The sequence below is a fragment of the Polypterus senegalus genome, chromosome 11 (assembly GCF_016835505.1).
Source record: "Polypterus senegalus isolate Bchr_013 chromosome 11, ASM1683550v1, whole genome shotgun sequence".
Lineage (NCBI taxonomy): Eukaryota > Metazoa > Chordata > Cladistia > Polypteriformes > Polypteridae > Polypterus > Polypterus senegalus.
The window spans coordinates 63,933,063-63,952,455 of NC_053164.1; the positions used below are offsets into that span (position 1 = coordinate 63,933,063).

The following is a 19,393-nucleotide window of genomic DNA, read 5'->3' on the forward strand; positions in this document are numbered from 1 at the left end:
TTTGTGATGAATGAGTCAGTGGTATTTGGCTGCCTGATCAGAGCACCATCCAGATGTTTAATTCTTAAATCACAGGCTGTGTATCCATGATGTGGGGCATCTCATACATTTAGTCTTAAAGGAAAATTCAAAGGGGTGGCACTGTGGCTAGATTAAGGAGACCCAGGTTCGCTTCCCGGGTCCTCCCTGCGTGGAGTCTGCATGTTCTCCTCATGTCTGCGTGGGTTTCCTCCCACAGTCCAAAGACATGCAGGTTAGGTGCACTGGTGATCCTAAATTGTCCCGTGGGCTGGCTCCCTGCCCAGGGGTTGTTTCCTACTTTGCGCCCTGTGTTGGCTGGGATTGGCCCGCCCTGTGTTGGCTGGGATTGGCCCGCCCTGTGTTGGCTGGGATTGGCCCGCCCTGTGTTGGCTGGGATTGGCCCGCCCTGTGTTGGCTGGGATTGGCCCGCCCTGTGTTGGCTGGGATTGGCCCGCCCTGTGTTGGCTGGGATTGGCTCCAGCAGAAACCCAGTGACCCTGTAGTTAGGATATAGCGGGATGGATAATGGATGGAAAATTCAAAGCGCTTGATAACCAAAAGCATAATTTGACCAATAGTAAAAATCAGGTCCTCGACCGGGTGGTCTCTGTATTAGTAATCTATTTCAAATTAAAACAAGAAGTACACCACCAATAAAGAAATAACCCTGCAGTTTAAAATACCGCTTATTAAATATTCACTCACTTGAAAACTGTAGGATTATTACCAAAGCAGCTTGTGCCTTGTCACTGAACCCTAGCTTAATAAATCGGACGCGGTCCCCTTAGCCAAGGCAGCACCAAACGGTTACACATTCCTTCATAAATCAGGAGATACTGAGAGGCTGAGGAGGTGGCCTTGGAATAAATCTGTGTGACAAACTGCAAATAAACATGTAGCCAAATTTCCATCCTTTGAGGCACTCGCATTGGATCTTAAAACAGATTCAACAGAAGCAGTTCAAAGTCCACTGGACGTTTTCACAGCACACATTCAACAGTTCATTACTGAATTATCACAGCTCCTTCTGAAGTGCCAGTTAGCAAACCATTACTTAAAAGGCCTGAGCTACACTCGCATACACATAATAACTATAGACACATTTCAAATCTACTCTCACTCATAAAAACTTGAAATAAGCAGCAGCCAGGAAGCCCCAGTCTCACCTTACGCATCACAATTCCAGCCCGACTTCCACAACGGTCATAGTACGGAAACGGCACGAATACGGGGCGTAAATGACATTCTGATATCAAATGATGAACAACATTCCCCAGTAATTATGTTGTTACCATTTAATGACAGCACTGGCCATGCTCTTTTACTACAAGGGCTGGAAAAAGACAGGAGGCTCACACGTACTCTGCCTGCTTTAGTTCCTACTTATCAAATCTTTACCAGTATGTACAGAAATGTGCCGACGGTACTAAATTCTACTCAGAACTTAAATATGGTGCTTCACGGTGCTCAGTACTTGGACCTTAACAGTTTCCATTGAGAATACTCATTAGACACCAGAATGTTAATTTTCACACGTATGCAAAAGACACTCAGTATACGCCTTTCTTTTAGGCCAAATTCATTTTTCCAGAGTTGTCCTTAATTACCGTATATACTCGTGTTTAAGTTCTCCCGCGTTTAAGTCGGGTCTCAATTTTACCGTACAATTTCTGGTATTTTTATAATGTCAGTCATATAACTCAAATGTGGAAAACTCACGCTATTGATCCAAGAGATTACGATATGCCAACGCACACCTCAGAACGTAACCATGGAGCACACGGCCTTCTTTTTTTTTTCCTATGTATTGTGCTTGTGTGACCACACAGTACTACCCGAACTATTCCGAAGCGACGTTTGCATCGATTTGTGTATCTCACACCCTCATACACCTTTATCGCAAGAGCATCGCTTATCTACGATGGAGCGTTTGATTAGAAGAAAATATGAAGCCTGTTTAAAATTAAAAGTCATTGAAGTGCCAAAAGAAATTGGTAACTGTGCTGCTGCAACAAAATTCAATGCGTCTGAGAAACTGATGATGCAAGATTGGAGGAGGCAAGAAGATGTAAAAAAAAAAATTTGTGTCGCATTTTTGAACAGGCGTATATGTTGGGGTCTGATTTTATGATCGATTTTTCGGGTTTCAAGACCCCAACTTATACACGAGCACATACGGTAGGTGTGTTACTGAGTTAAAGGTGCAGTGCAGTGGATGAGAGCGACTTCCCTCTGAATAAATAAAAACAGAAAAGCTCATTATTGAAGAGAATGATGCTGATTCACTTTTTAAACGCATTAGTTTGACTGAATCGGCCTGAAATGTTGTGGTTATCTTTGATGCAAGCATGTAATTAAAAACACACATTATTAAACCATCCAAAATCTGTGTTACCCATCTACCAAATATTGGAAGATTAATAAGTGTTTTATAAATATACAGGGTGCTGAGAAATTAATTCCTGCATTTACTTCTAGTAGGACTGGGACTGACTGCTGCCCTGTGGTGTTCACTGACTGATCTAATCATTCTTCATGCAGCTTTCAGTTCATTCAAAATGCTGCAGCAAGAATATAAGAAACACAAAGTACGAACACATACCTCCAGTCCTCAACGGCTTACCACTGGCTCCTAAGTAAGTTTAACTCTCCTTTTAACATATAAAGCCTTAAATGGCCAAGGCCCTGCTTACTTAACTTATCATTACTTACAAATGAGATGGCGCAGATGAGGTCTATTAAGTAAATTACAAACGAGACACTCCATCTGCATCTTCAAACTCACGTCCTTATTTTATACAATTCCAGGTCTTCTCTTGATCCCCAGTGACATCACTCATCTCCCCCTTTTCTCATATCAGGTAGCTCTTTAAACTTTCTTGAGCGTCCCTGTCTGGTCTTGTGCAGTCCAACATGTCCTCAGGACTGAGTTGTACAACTTAAGTATTACCTGTTGATTTGTACACCACACATGGCCGACTCTATACACCGCAACGTCCTATTAAAAACCTTTAATTGCTTCTGCTCATGGTTTTCTTCTCGTCAGCATTAAGACTCATAGAATACTCATATCATGCCTTACATGAAGAATTCCAAACTCCATTCTTCTATATTGTGCAATTTTTCTCTAACATTTGTTCAAATTTTACTTTTATTGTCATTTTGGAGTTCAGAAAAAACAAATCTGACACCATTCAATTATTCCTGCACCGATTTTGATCTCCGCCTCAGTTCCACAGACTGAAGGCCAAACGGCCCGTTGCTTTACATGTCGAGTGGGCCTTTTACTACGTTGAGGGAAAATGAGCTCTGCTGTTCACTTCACACCGCAGCACAGCTTGCGTTACAAAATGGCACAAAACTGCAGTTTGCACTACACTGTTTGTGGGGTGCTACACTTGTGTTTTTTAAACCGTTTTTTAGTTTCTCCCCTCATATCTAACAGTCATTAAACACCGTAATAAATGAAACTGTAACGACACAAACTGTCAGGAGCCCTATCTCCTGCGTGTGGGGTCTTGGATTCTTTGTGAAGTCTGCATGTTCTCCCTGTAGGTTTAACTCTGGACACGCAGATTCCCATCCATGCTCCAAAACGGCTCTGGCGAGAGAGGATGACTTTACATAAAGAGGAGGGCACAGAGATAACTGAATACTCCATGTTTAAAAAAAAAAAGGACAAGAATGAAAGCAGATGAAGAAACAAAACTAGATAGAGATAGAGATAGAGAATCCCAAAGGGAAATTCACATAATCCGGCAGCAGTATACCGATACAACAAACAATATTAAATTAATGAGTAATAAAAATGCATGTAAAAGCAGACAATAACTTTGAGTAATGTTAGCATTTACTCCCCCGGGTGGAATTGAAGAGTCGCATAGTGTGGGGTCTCCTCAGTCTGTCAGTGGAGCAGGACGGTGACAAAAGTCTGTCACTGAAGCTACTCCTCTGCCTGGAGATGACACTGTTAAGTGGATGCAGTGGATGACCTCCTACTTACTCTTTTCTCAATATATATATATATATATATATATATGATATTTTTAGAAAGTCGGCCCACAAACATCTCAGCCACATTGACATTCACCTGAAAAGCCAAAACACTAAAATGGCACCCCGATCCTGTCTGTCTGCAGCTGGGTCCTTCTAATCACACTGGACTGTATTAGTTATCTAGGAGGATCACTTAGTATTGTTGGGACAAGAACCATATTTATGGGGTTAGTCTAGAGAGGAATAAACTGTGGTTAATCTGACAAGCCTGTGTGCCAGGGACTGAGCACCGTTTTTACAACATTGCCAACAAGCTCACTTTTTCATCCTTACTTCATTCTAACTTTAGTCCATCTTCTCTCTTCTGACCCTCCACACCTAACCTTACACTCCTATCTTAAAATAATCTGCGATTAGGTATGAATGTGAAAGGAGCAGGTGTCTATTGACTACGTGTGGGATGAGAGGGTTGGATGTGGCCTTCACAAAAGGAACTAAGGCCTTTACACAAAGGTAGGGTCTCGTCCTAAATTGCACTCCCATACTCACCAGAATCAATCCCATTGAATGCAACAGCACTTGAAAATGAGGCCTTAGAGAAGTTGGTCAACATATCTGCAAAAACTAATAAGACAACACTACCAGCTGTTAAGCCTGAACCTCCACAAATCAAAGAATTCAAATCTAGATAATCTAGAGAATGCTTTTCATGGAGTGCAGGCTCAAAACACTTACACACATTTACAACTACTGTACAATCCATTACAATTACTTTAAAAAAACATAAAACATTTACATACAACCCAGCACCGGGGGATGCACGAACCAATGTGTTTCTTCATGCAGATTCCAAGTGCTTATAAATGGGAAGGGTCACATCACAAAGCAGATCAGCTGAGGCCTGGATTAACAACGAACACCACCAGTACTGTAAGCCAACAGGGTGCTGGGGGAAATGGGGCTACTGTTGGCTGAAGGAGAAGAAGAGGGGGGAGACATGTCCAGAGGCAGGAAGAGAGGAGGAAGTTAGAGAGAGTGGAACTGAGGGTAGGAACTTTTGAATGTTGGCAGTTTGACTGGTAAGGGGAGAGAGTTAGCAGATATGATGGAGAGAAGGAAGGTTGATATATTGGGCATGATGAGACTAAATGGAAGGGGAGCAAGGCCAGGTGGATCGGAGGTGGATTCAAATTGTTCTATCATGGTGTGGATGGGAGGAAAACTGGGGTAGAGGTTATTCTGAAGGAACAGCATGTCAAGAGTGTTTAGGAGGTGAAAAGAGTGTCAGACAGAGTGATGATTATGAAGCTGGAAATTGGAGGTATGATGATGATTGTTGTTAGTGCATATGCACCGCAAGTTGGGTGTGCGATGGATGAGAAAGAAGATCTCTGGAGTGAGTTTGATAAAGTGATGTTTGCTCTGAGGATGTTGATGGAGAAGTTTAGAGAAGGCCAGAAGGAGTTGTATGCTTTCTCCACGTCCACAGAGACGCAATGCGACAGGGTGACTGAGAGGAGCCGTGGTATTGTATGAGGAAGTCAGGAGTGGCAGAGAAGTATGTAAGAGTTGTACAGGATATGTACGAGGGAAGTGTGACTGTGGTGAGGTCTGCGGTAGGAGTGACGGAGGGGGTGGGGTTACATCAGGGATCGGCTCTGTGCCCTTAGTGGACGAGTTTAAATACTTGGGATCGACAGTACAGAGTAACGGGGATTGTGGAAAAGAAGTGAAAAAGAGTGCAGGCAGGGTGGAATGGGTGGAGACACATCACCAAGAGTGACAGCAAAGGTCTACAGGACGGTAGTGAGACCAGCTATGTTTTATGGGTTTGGAGACAGAGCTGGAGGTGACAGAGTTAAAGATGCTAAGATTTGCACCGGGTGTGATGAGGATGGACAAGATTAGAAATGAGAACGTTAGAGGGTCAGCTCACGTTGGATGGTTGGGAGACAAAGCCAGAGAGGCGAGATTGCATTGGTTTGGACCTGTGCAGAGGAGAGATGCTGGGTATATTGGGAGAAGGATGTTAAGGACAGAACTGCCAGGAAAGAGGAAGGCCTAAGAGAAGATTCATGGATATGGTAAGAGAGGACAGGCAGGTGATGGGTGTGACAGAGCAAGGGGACAAGGACAGGAAGATATGGAAAAAGACGATGCACTGTGGCGACCTTTAATGGGAGCAACCAAAAGAAGGAGAAAACGAAGGAAACATTTAAATACAAATGCACAATGACTGATAAAACCCTCACTGTATGTTTAAGTTTATGTCAAAACTACGATTTACACGATGCGGAAAATATGGATGTAATCACAGAATTAAAGCTTAAAAACAGAAATGTGCGTTATTTACAGACTGAAGGTGTGACTGTTACAAAACATCCCAATACATTAAACGAGTGAATAATCTGTAGTTCTCTCATTCACATACTATTTTCCAGTTTGTTGTTTTTGAAGCAAACAACCCAGCCACAGGGGATGCACAAACCAGTGTGCTTCTTCATGCTGGTCCCAAGACCGGATAAATGGGGAGGGTCATCAGGAAGGGCATCCGGTGTAAAATTTTGCCAAGTCAATATGCGGACAACGTAGATAATCCGCTGTGGCAACCCCTAACGGGAGCGGCTGAAAGATGAAGAAAAAGTTGTTTATGAAGCAAACAATTCTTTGTAGAAATCCAGTCGTGCATCTATCTGTGCGCGTGTGTCATGTTATGCTTTCTCGTTAAAGGCACGCGAATTAGCTTACTGCGCGGGACAAAACTGTCGAAGCTAGCAGTATCAGATACGTCGAATAAACTAAGAAACATGAGCTTAACTGCAAAATTGAGGGCACAACAATATCCCAGCGACTTCTACGAATCTGGATAACAACTTTTCTGCGAGTTTAGCCAGCACACCATATACTAGACATGAAAAGAAACTTGCATTGACACACGTGAAATCTAAAACCCATCTCAAGAACAAAGAGAAATGAAGATCAAAAAGTATTCCCCTTCAGGCAACAACAGAGGAAAAAATAAAATCATCAGATGCAAGATGCCAGTTTGTGTCCATGCGAGTCAGACATAACGCACCAAAAAATGACGAAGATCATATATTAAGCATTGTAGACAGGGAGGCGCGCTGCCAGAAAACGACAACAGTCTTCGTCAAACTCATTGTGTTTGAACAACATATGGACGCCGTTCTTTGAAAGATTTGTGGCAAGAAAATGAATGTTGTAGTTGATGAAACCACCGATAGCCGAGAGCACATAGTGATAGGCGAGTAAACATCTGGCTGTATGGTAATTCTTTTACGTAGGCAATTTTAATTGTATGTGAACAGGTATTTAACTGGTATTAACAGTCCTTCCCGTAGAAAAATGTTATTAGTGAACGGCAATAGTTGTTAACGGGCTCCCTTTAAAAATTAACGACAATGTTTCTGATTTGATAAATGTTTGGCCTGGCGCTGACGAGGCACACAACTCCACATCAGACTCTTCCGTTATAAACTCGGTCCCTACAAACCTTGGCAGAAGAGCAGGGGTCGATGGAACGAGTTCTTAAAAATCGGGTCACTGTTGCCTTTTTCTAAAAGTGTAGTTCACCTTCATCTCAGAAGGATGAATCAAACTAGTAACAGCTCTTATAATTCTGGAGGGCGCTCGCTGTCCTACTGCAGTCTCAGCACAGAGCGTCATGGAGGATCTGGGCTCCTACCTGATGGATGGAACTGCAAAATAAGGTTCAGCTGTGCTAAATGTGCCATTTCATTAAAAGGAATGTAAAGTGCCATTTCGTTATTGTTTGTTTAGTTGTAACCGTTACTACTTACAGGGAAAAAAAAAAAAAATCCAAATCAAGTAAAACTGAAATTTAAAAAAAATAATAATAAAATAAAAAGGAAATTGTGAAAAAATAAAATGGATTCCATAGGGCCCTAAATATGGAAAAAAACCAAAATCAACCTCAACAGATCGTGGTAATGTCCTTAATACTGGTAATATGTTCCAGGGAAATGGGAGGAAAACAAAAGAAAACTCCAGCTGAATTGGGAAAATAAAACTCTGGGGTTTATGGTCAGGGTGGCACAGTGCAGTTTAAAGACTTGGGTTCGCTCCCCGTGTCTGCGTGGATTTCCTCCCACAGTCCAAAGACATGCAGGTTAGGTGCATTGGCGATTCTAAATTGTCCCTAGTGTGTGTGCCCTGCGGTGGGCTGGCACCCTGCCCAGGGTTTGTTTCCTGCCTTGCACCTTGGGTTAGCTGGGATTGGCTCCATCCGACCCCCGTGACCCTATAGTTAGGATATAGAGGGTTGGATAATGGATGGAGGGTCTATGGTCAGGATTAAGAGACCAAGCTGCAGTTCTGACAATCCCTTAGCCTGGACAGTCGATAAGCAGCAGCTTGAATCCTGAAAATGCTAAATCACAGAACTGCTCATAAACATAAATGCGCGGTCACACTGCTCAAAACGTGTTTACATGACATTAGTCAAGTCGGTTATTTACAAAAAAAACTCCTTTCCCCACTTTTCACCATAAAAAACATAATCTTTCTACATTTTCAATTCTCACATAAAAAGCACAAGACTGCCTTTTCAGGCCCACACAGCCTACCCTAAAACTGAAGTGTATTTTTTTTTTTTTTTATCTTGCACTTACGCTTTCCAGAACAACTTGACGATGACGGTTGATCTTGCACAGTTCCAAGAGTTGATACGTCCTCCGTCCTCTCTGTGTCAGACTGTAATGAATCGGGCCGAACATTGACACGCTCAGAACCAGCACGCGTCTCGATGCTCACCAACGTCTCCTCAGTCTCTTCTTTAATGCCCACAGTTACCAGTTCATAATCTTCATCCTTAATCCCGAGACTCTCCTGGTCAGGGTAGGAAGAGTCCCATTCACAGTCCTCCTCCTTAATGCACACAGTCCTGATCTCCATGGCGTTTATGTCAGCCCCATCCGTTTCCTCTCTCCCATCCATCTTGGTGTTCTAGTAAATCACAGCTGCTTCTTCCTTGCTGTTGAAAGAACAGAATTTAATTCCATTAAAAACTGCACCTTTCAGCTCTACAAATGCTTCAGTTTCTTTTCAGTGTCCAATCAGCTAAGGTTTCGCTCAAGTCAGACAGTTTGGAGTTGAGAAATTAAACCTATAGTAGATGGAGAGCAACTTGGTACTCTACATATCACATTATTAAGTGTAGAAAAAGCTAAGAAGTGTGGAGTGAAGGTGCCTCAGGCATGAGGAAGACCACCTCACAAAACTGCAGCCCACCAGTATTTATGGTTAATCTACGTAAAAGTTACCGTAGATCCCGGAATTCAGGCCGACCCGGTATATTAGCCGAACCCCTTCTCTACCTACTAAATTACATGTATTTGCCGATGACCGGTATTTAAGCCGACCCCCTTCTCCAAGCAAAATTTTCTAAATTTCCTTAAAAGTGTCTCTTTGGTTATATTTATAATGTTTATCGGCGAGAATTTGAGACTGCCGGCATTTTTGATATATAATATAATGTGCATAATTTACCAAAACACCAATCATTTTTCTAATGTACTAACCAAAAAGTTATAAAAAGTGCCTAGCCTACTTCGATTAAGCTAGGAGCATGGCAGCACGCATGGTCGCAGCGGCTCAGGGCTCTCCTTTTTCAGTGCACTTTTTTGTTGTTTTTGTACTTTTTTTTTGTCCTTGTTTGTGCACGATCGGTTTGGCGAACATCCGCTACACCATTCAGAACCTTATAGACATCGGTGTCCAGAGCCAGACATCTGTTTCAAGTGTTTTTCATCACACGCACAACATCCCAGACAACATAGCGAGACCAGCAGGCCCTCCGTGGATTGTTGTCGGGTCTAGGAGACAACACAGACGGAGGTGGGAAAGAAAGCAGAAGCGGGGCCGCAGATCCGGCGTTATGCTAAAGCTAAAAAACAACCATACAAGCCCTATACAGAACTTTTTTCTGCACTGAAGGAGCTGCTTTTAATCTCATTGTAGATGTGTATAGAGACAATAAAAGGCATTCTATTTTAGAAACAATTTCATACTGTACTCACCATTTAATTTGACATCTTTGGGCTGCAGTAAGGGAGGAGATATTTCCACACAATGTCCATCTTCGTTTCGATTGCGATCGCTTACTTTTACCTTCTCTTCCTTCCTTAGCAATTATGTGCCTTGCTTGCATGGTCTTAATGAATTATATATATATAGGTAAATCACTGCAATGACGGAAATTACATCCACAAACACATGTATCTGGGCTCCGACTGACGCTACTAACGCTCTCGGTTGTTTGTTTACAATCGCGCAAGCGGATACACGTGACCGCATCCGTTTCATAACGCAAGATGTTGATCGTAAATCAAAACAAAAAATTTCATTTTAAACTTCCCGATAATTTATTATAAATTTTATTAATAAAATTAATAACTAAAACACTTTGTTGAATAAATTCTTTATTTAATTTAAAGTACCGGCATGCAAAGTTACTTCTTCATCTGAAAGATGGCTCTGTGGTTTCGTCATTATTTACATCCGTATTCATCGGCAAAACTAGCATTGCGCTGGAAATCTTGAATCTGAAACGATACTCGTTGTATAAACCGACCCCCAAACTCCAAGCCAAAAATTTAGGACGAAATTCTCGGCTTATATAACGGGATCTACGGTAACCAGTGGCCGAACATCATGTATTAGTTTAAGATGTTGTCGGAGATGGCTGGGGGGGGCGACCTGGCCGAGAATATTAAAGCAGGAAAAAAAAAACGACTGTCAAAAAAAGAAAGTAAAGATCGCATTAGCAGAAAGAAAGAGAAATTATTACTCGGAGAAATAACCTAAAGGTGAATAGAGATCGAATATAAGGACACAGGTGATATGTCAGAAGTATGGAAATATAGTAAGGCTCTGAAGTTTAAGTCAGAGAATTTCCAAAACGTGGTTTACCTCACATGCGTTTATTGGTTACTTTGCAAAAAAAATGACTAACTGCTGATGATGCCGATCGTTTTGTCTGTGCTGAAATTCCAAACAGAGAAACAGACCCTGAATTACGGTACAAAGTCATTAAACACACGTCTGACGGAGCTCATGAAAAACATTCAGCACTTTGGGACACGCAAGATTCCAAATATTGTTTTTACAGAAGTTCTGAAATAAAAGTGAAACGAATGAAATAGCAACAATTCAAAGAAAAGAAAAAAAACCTTAAAAGTGTGTATCCGGAAAACCAAACACGGGGGTTGGCGAGTGAAGCGAGCAGAAGGCAAAGCCCCCTATTATATGTACATATAAATAAAAGAAAAATATTAAGAAATCCTGAGACAAGACTTTTTCCAAGACCCGCGAGACGAGACTTTTCCCATGAGATCTTTTTCAAGTTCCGCCCTCCTCTGAACCATTTCTGGTTCACGGCCCACGCCCACGGTCCTGTCGCCTCTCATTGGTGTGAATGCTTTTGTCAGACTCAGTTCCTCTTATACATTTTCCTCACTTTAAGTTCCCAATTAGAGAAGGCGTATTATGCACACATCTTATTGTAAATTTCATCACGAAGGGTTATCAGTAGAAAAAAAAATGATTACACGGGCAATCCTAACACCGAGAAACGATGAAGACAAATCTGTTACCAGAAAAATCGTCGATCGGTTACACGGCAAATTGTTTAAATGCGTATTTAATAGACTCTGCTGAAACAGTTGGTGGTGATGGGGTGGAAGATGAAAACATCAACTTACAATATCACAAAGAATATCTACGTCCGGTCTTCCACTGCATGAATTACCGAATTAGGAACTGAATGGACGTATACAAGAAAGGTAATGTGGGACATCTTCAGGGGATAACATTAGATACCAAATGAGATCCTGATTTGCCATTCATATTAAAACGTTTACAGTTTCCCATTAGATTAGCTTTTGCTATGACAATTAACAAATCTCAGAGACAAACATTTGAAAAAGTTGCATAATTTATTAGACAGAATGAAACAAAATTCACTCACGGGCAGTTATAAGCTGCCTTGTCACGATGAAAAGTCCAAACACAGAATCAAAATTCAATGCGATATTGACGAAAAGTTAATTCAAAAAATTGTTTTTAATGGAGTTTTACAGTAAAAGTGTAAGCGTGTTAATTTCAAAGCCAAACAAAATGAAAACATAACGCGCCAAATACCTCTAACACAACATGAAACAATTTTCTTTCAATTGATTACGTTTTACTATGATTAATTACTTGCAGTAATGTAAAATAGTTCTATAATGCATATGTAACAGTTCCCATGAATCTGTTTAAATTTTACATCCATACACGAGCGGCAGAACTGCAAAGAGGCTAGTGTGTAGCGCCCGTCTGGGGGTTGGCGAGTGAAGCGAGCAGAGGGTAAAGCCCTTTTTAGTATATATAAAAAATCCGACATCTGTTCGCTTTTCACGAGAGAACTACTTAACAGCTTTAGATCGAGTCTCTTATCTTTAATTTGCTCGAACATTGCGGTTGATTCTGCGACTTCTCTCATCGCACTAAGTATCACAGTAGGCGTGCAGGAGCGATATATTCACCCTAATCCTAGACAGAGGCCGAGGGATGGGGGATTAAGCGTGACAGAGCCCTCCTCTCTCACACGGCAGCCTCCGTTCCAGTCAGTCTAACCTCTGCATTTTGTGTTCCTTGCCTCCGTTTAGCTAGCGATATGCGTTTTGTTTACTCATTTTTAAACTTTGTCCTGTTTCACTGCTACGCGAGCAGAGCCACGGGGGACAGCTACTTTTATTATAAAAGAGTCGATCACAAAACATGAAAAATCTGGGAATGCAAAAGGAAACCAGACATGTCACCCGACACAAAGGCACATCTCCTGAGCGTGGGCTTGCATGTGAATTGTGTGTCATAAGCGAGTCTACCCTTTAAAGAATATTACCCAGAGATCTGTGTGGCTCAGCCTAAATGGGGAGCCCATTGGACTAAGTGGTTTTAAGTGTGTGTGTGCATATATATATATATATATATATATATATATATATATATATATATATATATATATATATATATATATATATATATGCGATTTGAAAAAGGGAGTAAGGACAGGAAGAGACGGTGTCTAGTCCCATAGCTGTGTGGCAGTAGGGCTGTTATTTTCTTTGTTGTAAAAGTTCTGATTGTATGGATTTTTTTTTCCCCTAAATCATGTTTATTACAAGGGGTGTGGCCAAGTGAGTAAGAAGCTGAACTTTCATTGGTTTAAGTTGGAGATGTGAATCCAATTTAATGGGAGCCTTAACGAGCCTATTCACAGATAAAGAGGGAGGCCTGTGTGCACAATTAAAGATTAGTTTGTTGACATAAATAGTTGTTTCAGTGCAATACAAGCACCGGAATCTACCGAAACTATCACAATTTTTCATATATTTGTGATTTGGATTTTTTGGCCCCGTCACTCATTTGTACTGCGACCTTGATGTGCTGGTGGCCGGGGGCTTCTATATTTCAGTTGCCTGCTCCTGATAGGACGGCTCACAGCAAAATGATCAAAGGGGAGGAGCCAAATAAAGAACAATCCATAAGTGACCCTCATGAATATTCTAATTAAATCAAAGAAAACCTCATCTGGAACAGACCGGCCTGGCATTGGGGTTTGCTAAGGAGACGGCCCGGTGGTCATGTGACACACACAGCTGTCAGACTGAGCTCAAAGAAAGCCGTGTGGACCTCCGACATGCACCGACTGACTTTCTTTTTTAATCCATCCATCCATTCATTATCCAACCCACTATATCCTAACTACAGGGTCAGCCCACACAGGGCGCAAGGCAGGAAACAAACCCCGGGCAGGGCTCCAGCCCACCGCAGGGCACACACACACTTGGGACAATTTAGGATCACCAATGCACACAACCTGCATGTCTTTGGACTGTGGGAAGAAAACCCACGCAGACACGGAGAGAACATGCAAACTCAATGCAGGGAGGACCTGGGAAGTGAACCCAGGTCTCCTTACTGTGAGGCAGCAGTGCTACCCACTGCGCCACCGTGCCGCCCTTCTTTTTCATTTTTCTTCCTATATCGTAATTTTGGGGGCTGGGTGGTCTCATGCCCTCGGAACCCCTGCAGATTTTGTTTTTTTTTCGGTTTGGCCATCGGCCCTTACGTTATTCTTTAATACTCTTATTTTTATATTTTTGCTTTTTGTAAGCTTTTCTTCATTTTGTAAAGCAAATTGAGATCCACCATTGAATGAAGAACGAGCTCTAGAAATAAAAGTTTTGTTTGTTGTCAGACTATAGTGGGTGTGTGTGTGTGCACACATTTATTTATTTATTGAGATTCTGTGAAAAAGAAAATTTCCCCTGGAAACAAGTAAAGCTCCATCTACAGTGGTGTGAAAAACTATTTGCCCCCTTCCTGACTTCTTATTCTTTTGCATGTTTGTCACACAAAATGTTTCTGATCATCAAACACTTTTAACCATTAGTCAAATATAACACAAGTAAACACAAAATGCAGTTTTAAACGATGGTTTTATTATTTAGGGAGAAAAAATCCAAACCTACATGGCCCTGTGTGAAAAAGTAATTGCCCCCTTGTTAAAAAATCACCTAACTGTGGTGTATCACACCTGAGTTCAATTTCCTGATTACTGCCACACCTGTTTCAATCAAGAAATCACTTAAATAGGAGCTGCCTGACACAGAGAAGTAGACCAAAAGCACCTCAAAAGCTAGACATCATGCCAAGATCCAAAGAAATTCAGGAACAAATGAGAACAGAAGTAATTGAGATCTATCAGTCTGGTAAAGGTTATAAAGCCGTTTCTAAAGCTTTGGGACTCCAGCGAACCACAGTGAGAGCCATTATCCACAAATGGCCAAAACATGGAACAGTGGTGAACCTTCCCAGGAGTGACCGGCCGACCAAAATTACCCCAAGAGCGCAGAGACGACTCATCTGAGAGGTCACAAAACACCCCAGGACAACGTCTAAAGAACTGCAGGCCTCACTTGCCTCAATTAAGGTCAGTGTTCACGACTCCACCATAAGAAAGAGACTGGGCAAAAACGGCCTGCATGGCAGATTTCCAAGACGCAAACCACTGTTAAGCAAAAAGAACATTAGGGCTCGTCTCAATTTTGCTAAGAAACATCTCAATGATTGCCAAGACTTTTGGGAAAATACCTTGTGGACTGATGAGACAAAAGTTGAACTTTTTGGAAGGCAAATGTCCCGTTACATCTGGCGTAAAAGGAACACAGCATTTCATAAAAAGAACATCATACCAACAGTAAAATATGGTGGTGGTAGTGTGATGGTCTGGGGTTGTTTTGCTGCTTCAGGACCTGGAAGGCTTGCTGTGATAGATGGAACCATGAATTCTACTGTCTACCAAAAAATCCTGAAGGAGAATGTCCGGCCATCTGTTCGTCAACTCAAGCTGAAGCGATCTTGGGTGCTGCAACAGGACAATGACCCAAAACACACCAGCAAATCCACCTCTGAATGGCTGAAGAAAATCAAAATGAAGACTTTGGAGTGGCCTAGTCAAAGTCCTGACCTGAATCCAATTGAGATGCTATGGCATGACCTTAAAAAGGCGCTTCATGCTAGAAAACCCTCAAATAAAGCTGAATTACAACAATTCTGCAAAGATGAGTGGGCCAAAATTCCTCCAGAGCTGTAAAAGACTCATTGCAAGTTATCGCAAACGCTTGATTGCAGTTATTGCTGCTAAGGGTGGCCCAACCAGTTATTAGGTTCAGGGGGCAATTACTTTTTCACACAGGGCCATGTAGGTTTGGATTTTTTCTCCCTAAATAATAAAAACCATCATTTAAAAACTGCATTTTGTGTTTACTTGTGTTATATTTGACTAATGGTTAAATGTGTTTGATGATCAGAAACATTTTGTGTGACAAACATGCAAAAGAATAAGAAATCAGGAAGGGGGCAAACAGTTTTTCACACCACTGTATCTTGCAGTCCAATGGTGATGGGTGACAGACAGGGTCAGGTTAAATGCCAGCTGATTAGGCGTATTACACCTTGGCAAAGCAAACTGGCACCTGAGACATAACACACTTCTCTAGCAGGCGATGGCACCATAATATTTGAACACAGCAATGGCGGCTCTATTAAAGCAGTCATATTTAATACTTTGTCGCATATTCCTTGCATGAAATGACTGCTTGAAGAATTGCAGGCCTCACCACCGGGTGCCGAGTATCTTCCCTGCCAAGCCTCTAATGCAGCCATCTTCACTTTGTCCCTTTAAATTTTCTCTTCAGCAAATGGAAGGCCTGCTCAATTGGATTTAAACCTGGTGACTGAATCGGCCATTCAAGAACTTTCCATTATTCCGTCACTTTGTACTTGGTTAATACCTACACTTCTTCTAGATAATTCTTATCTTTGTTGGCACATTATTAGCATACTGATGATTGATTTTTTTTTTTTATTTATATAATATTTGTATTTTTCTGTTGTTAAATACAGCAGTTCTAGAATATCCCAGACAGAAGTCTTTAGGTTTGTTTAGGGGGCTGTCATTATTTATATATTTCTCTTTCTTTCTCTGGAGCTTCTGAGTAATTCTAATTTCTATATTTTGTCTTCTCTCCTGCTTCAATAATTTCCTTTGGGATCAATACATTTCTACCTACCTACAAGTCTCGTAGCTCAACATGAGGTCTTATCTTGAATTGGAAAGAATGAAATTGTCTCTTCAAATGGCCCTTCGTGACTTTTATAGAATCAGGTACGAACTCATATCGCCATTCGCTCGAGTTTTGATGCTTCCGAGGAAACACAACGAGGCTGACGTTGGCCAGCTGTTCACATTTTCCTTAAATCGAGCAGACACATTTGATCCGATGTGGGGAGCCGAAGGACGCGGTGTCCCCGTTTCGCTTTTTATTTGAAACACGATGGTTCACGGGTGCTTCTTTAACTGAACTGTGTATTACCATTCTAAGTAAAGTAAAAAGGAAAATCAGCAATCAAAGCGCAGTTTCCTCCTCGAGCTCAAAGACTCCGATTGAGCGAATTACACGGCAAAGAATGGCGGAGTGTTAGGCGTTTTAAATTCGACATCCTTACCTTTGGTGCAGTTGCTCTTGCTGCACATTAAAATAATAACGATACCAATAAAACCAAAAGAGTAACTGTGGTGGGCCGCAGTCAGAGTACAAAGAATGGCGAGTGTCCGGCACATTCAATAGAACAGACTCCTTAGCACTCCGCTTGCCGGTGATTTAAATCTCGTGCTTTAACTTTAACTGACGCGAAAAAAAAACAAACTTCCACACTCGGATCACTTACCTTCTGCCTCGGGGTGTTGGGACCTTTTAAAAAGCCGCCTCACTCAACAGCGAGAGTCTGCAGTCGCGAACACAGCGGCCTCCAGATCCGCTCATAAAGCGAGAGACGCGGAGAGAGACGCGAGGCGCGCGCCGGCTTCATTTTCGTCGCTCTTGATGACGTCACGCGGCGCGTGAAGTTTTTAACGGACATGCGCGGTTTGCTGGCTGCGCTGCCTGCCTGCTGGCTGACCGGTTTACTGTATTCGGAGTTGTGCTTGTTACCGATTTATTATGTCGCGGAGAAACCGCACGGAGTGACGATAGAATTGAACGCTTAATGAAAATCTGCCGTAAGTTGAATAAAAAAAGTAAGTTTTCAGTTATGTGGGCTTATTAGAATGTTAGAAAATTGTGACGAAAACGAGCCATTGGGTCCATCAAGCTCGTCCATCCTATTCACTGGGATCTGAAGGTCCCCAAAGGTCTAACTCTCCACTACAATACTGGGTCATTTTTTCCATGCATTTGAAAAAGAAAACTGTGCAAAATCCGAGATATTCCAGCTCTGCCCCCTGGTGCTCTTGGTGCAGAATGTAGTTCATGCGACGGTCTTTTATCCACTGCATTAAAGCAATTTATAATTTAAAAGACTTCGATCAGCTCTCCTCTTAATAACCGTTTGCTGTAACTGAAAAGCTTCTCCTCATAGCTCAGACCTTTCAGTCCCGAATCAGCCTGATTGCTCTTCCCTGCACTTTTTCCAGCGCTGCTATGTGTTTATTGTAATATGGCGACTAGAACTGAACACTGCACTCCTGGTGAGACCTTATTAGGGCCTTGTATAGCTTAACCGTCACCTTCTTTGACTTGTACTCCATACATACAGTATAAACTGTTGTTAGACCTCGATAAACGACAGAGCCGTGTGTGTATATGGAGCAGTCCGCTCGGCTCACGCTCCACCGCAGCCACTAGATGGCGCATGCATACACCATACAAGAGTAACACTGCTAGGGATTCTTTTCTGTCCACACGCCGCTAGCTTCATGCTCAACTTTTCACGTGGCACCTTATTAAATGCTTTCTGAAAATTCAACATAAATCATATTACACACATAAAAGTCCAATGTATCTCTCTATTATAAAAAAAAATCCTGGAAAGGAAAAGCAGGGCGACAAGACGTGATCTTCTCGGAGGACACTTAAAAGACCTCGAGACCTCCTTACACAAGCCAATGCTCGTATTTAGATCCAAATTTTTCGCTCATACTTTCCTCTTATCTTGAATTTCTCGTATACAGAGGTGATCGTATCTCGAGGTTCCACTGTACTATGTGACGTCTATAATCTGCTTTTGGGGCGATGATTTTTGATTACTCTTTTTATTTTATTTTATCATAGAATCAACTCTCGTGCGGCGCATGCGTATGGGCGCCGTTCTCATTCCCCACCACCTTCGCTAATCATTCTTGAGGCAGTTTGAAGACTTAAGTGCCAGCTTAAGTGAAAAATTAAAGAAAACGTACTAAGTAATTGCAACACAAAAACTAACTTAATCAGTTTTAACATGAAAAGATATGGATGAATGAAGAGAAGCAGTGGGCCGCTAGGGTGGAGAAAAGAAGAGCTGCTTAGGAAGCAGCAAGCGCATCAACCTCTGAGCAAATTAATGGTAAACGTGCAGAGAAAGAAAGAGGATGAAAACTAGGAATGCACAAGTCAAGTGTATTCGCTGCACGTTATCGTGCAGTGCGCCGTTACTGGTTTTATAATGAACTCTTTAATACGACAAAGGGAGTCTTTTTGTGATTAAGGGCCAGAGGTTTCACAGTGTCCCTCTCCCTTTTTCTCTTGATTTTTGTAAGCTTGCCTTTTTAATGTCAATTTCCTCTTCCTCGTGTTTTTCATTATCTAGCTATCTATTGTGCAGGCCACAACTCTGTTTAAGATTTGCAAGGCAACACTGGCTGTTTGTCTTTAGCCCTCTCAGTTGGTCTAATTTTTTTTTTTGGGGGGGTGATGCCTTTTCTGAGTTCTGTCAGCCTGGTGGATCGTAACACTTTAGAGTTCATCCA

The 19,393-nt window shown here is 41.9% G+C and overlaps 1 protein-coding gene across 1 annotated transcript in view; it reads right to left on the reverse strand.

The window, feature by feature from the left end:
• Window positions 1-19,393, reverse strand: part of LOC120538561 (zinc finger protein 721-like) — an 83,662-nt gene that overhangs the window by 13,496 nt on the left and 50,773 nt on the right. The window contains exon 8 of the mRNA XM_039767957.1: window positions 8,670-9,003. Within this exon, the coding sequence (XP_039623891.1) occupies window positions 8,670-9,003 (334 nt within the window). The remainder of the gene's footprint in view (window positions 1-8,669; window positions 9,004-19,393) is intronic.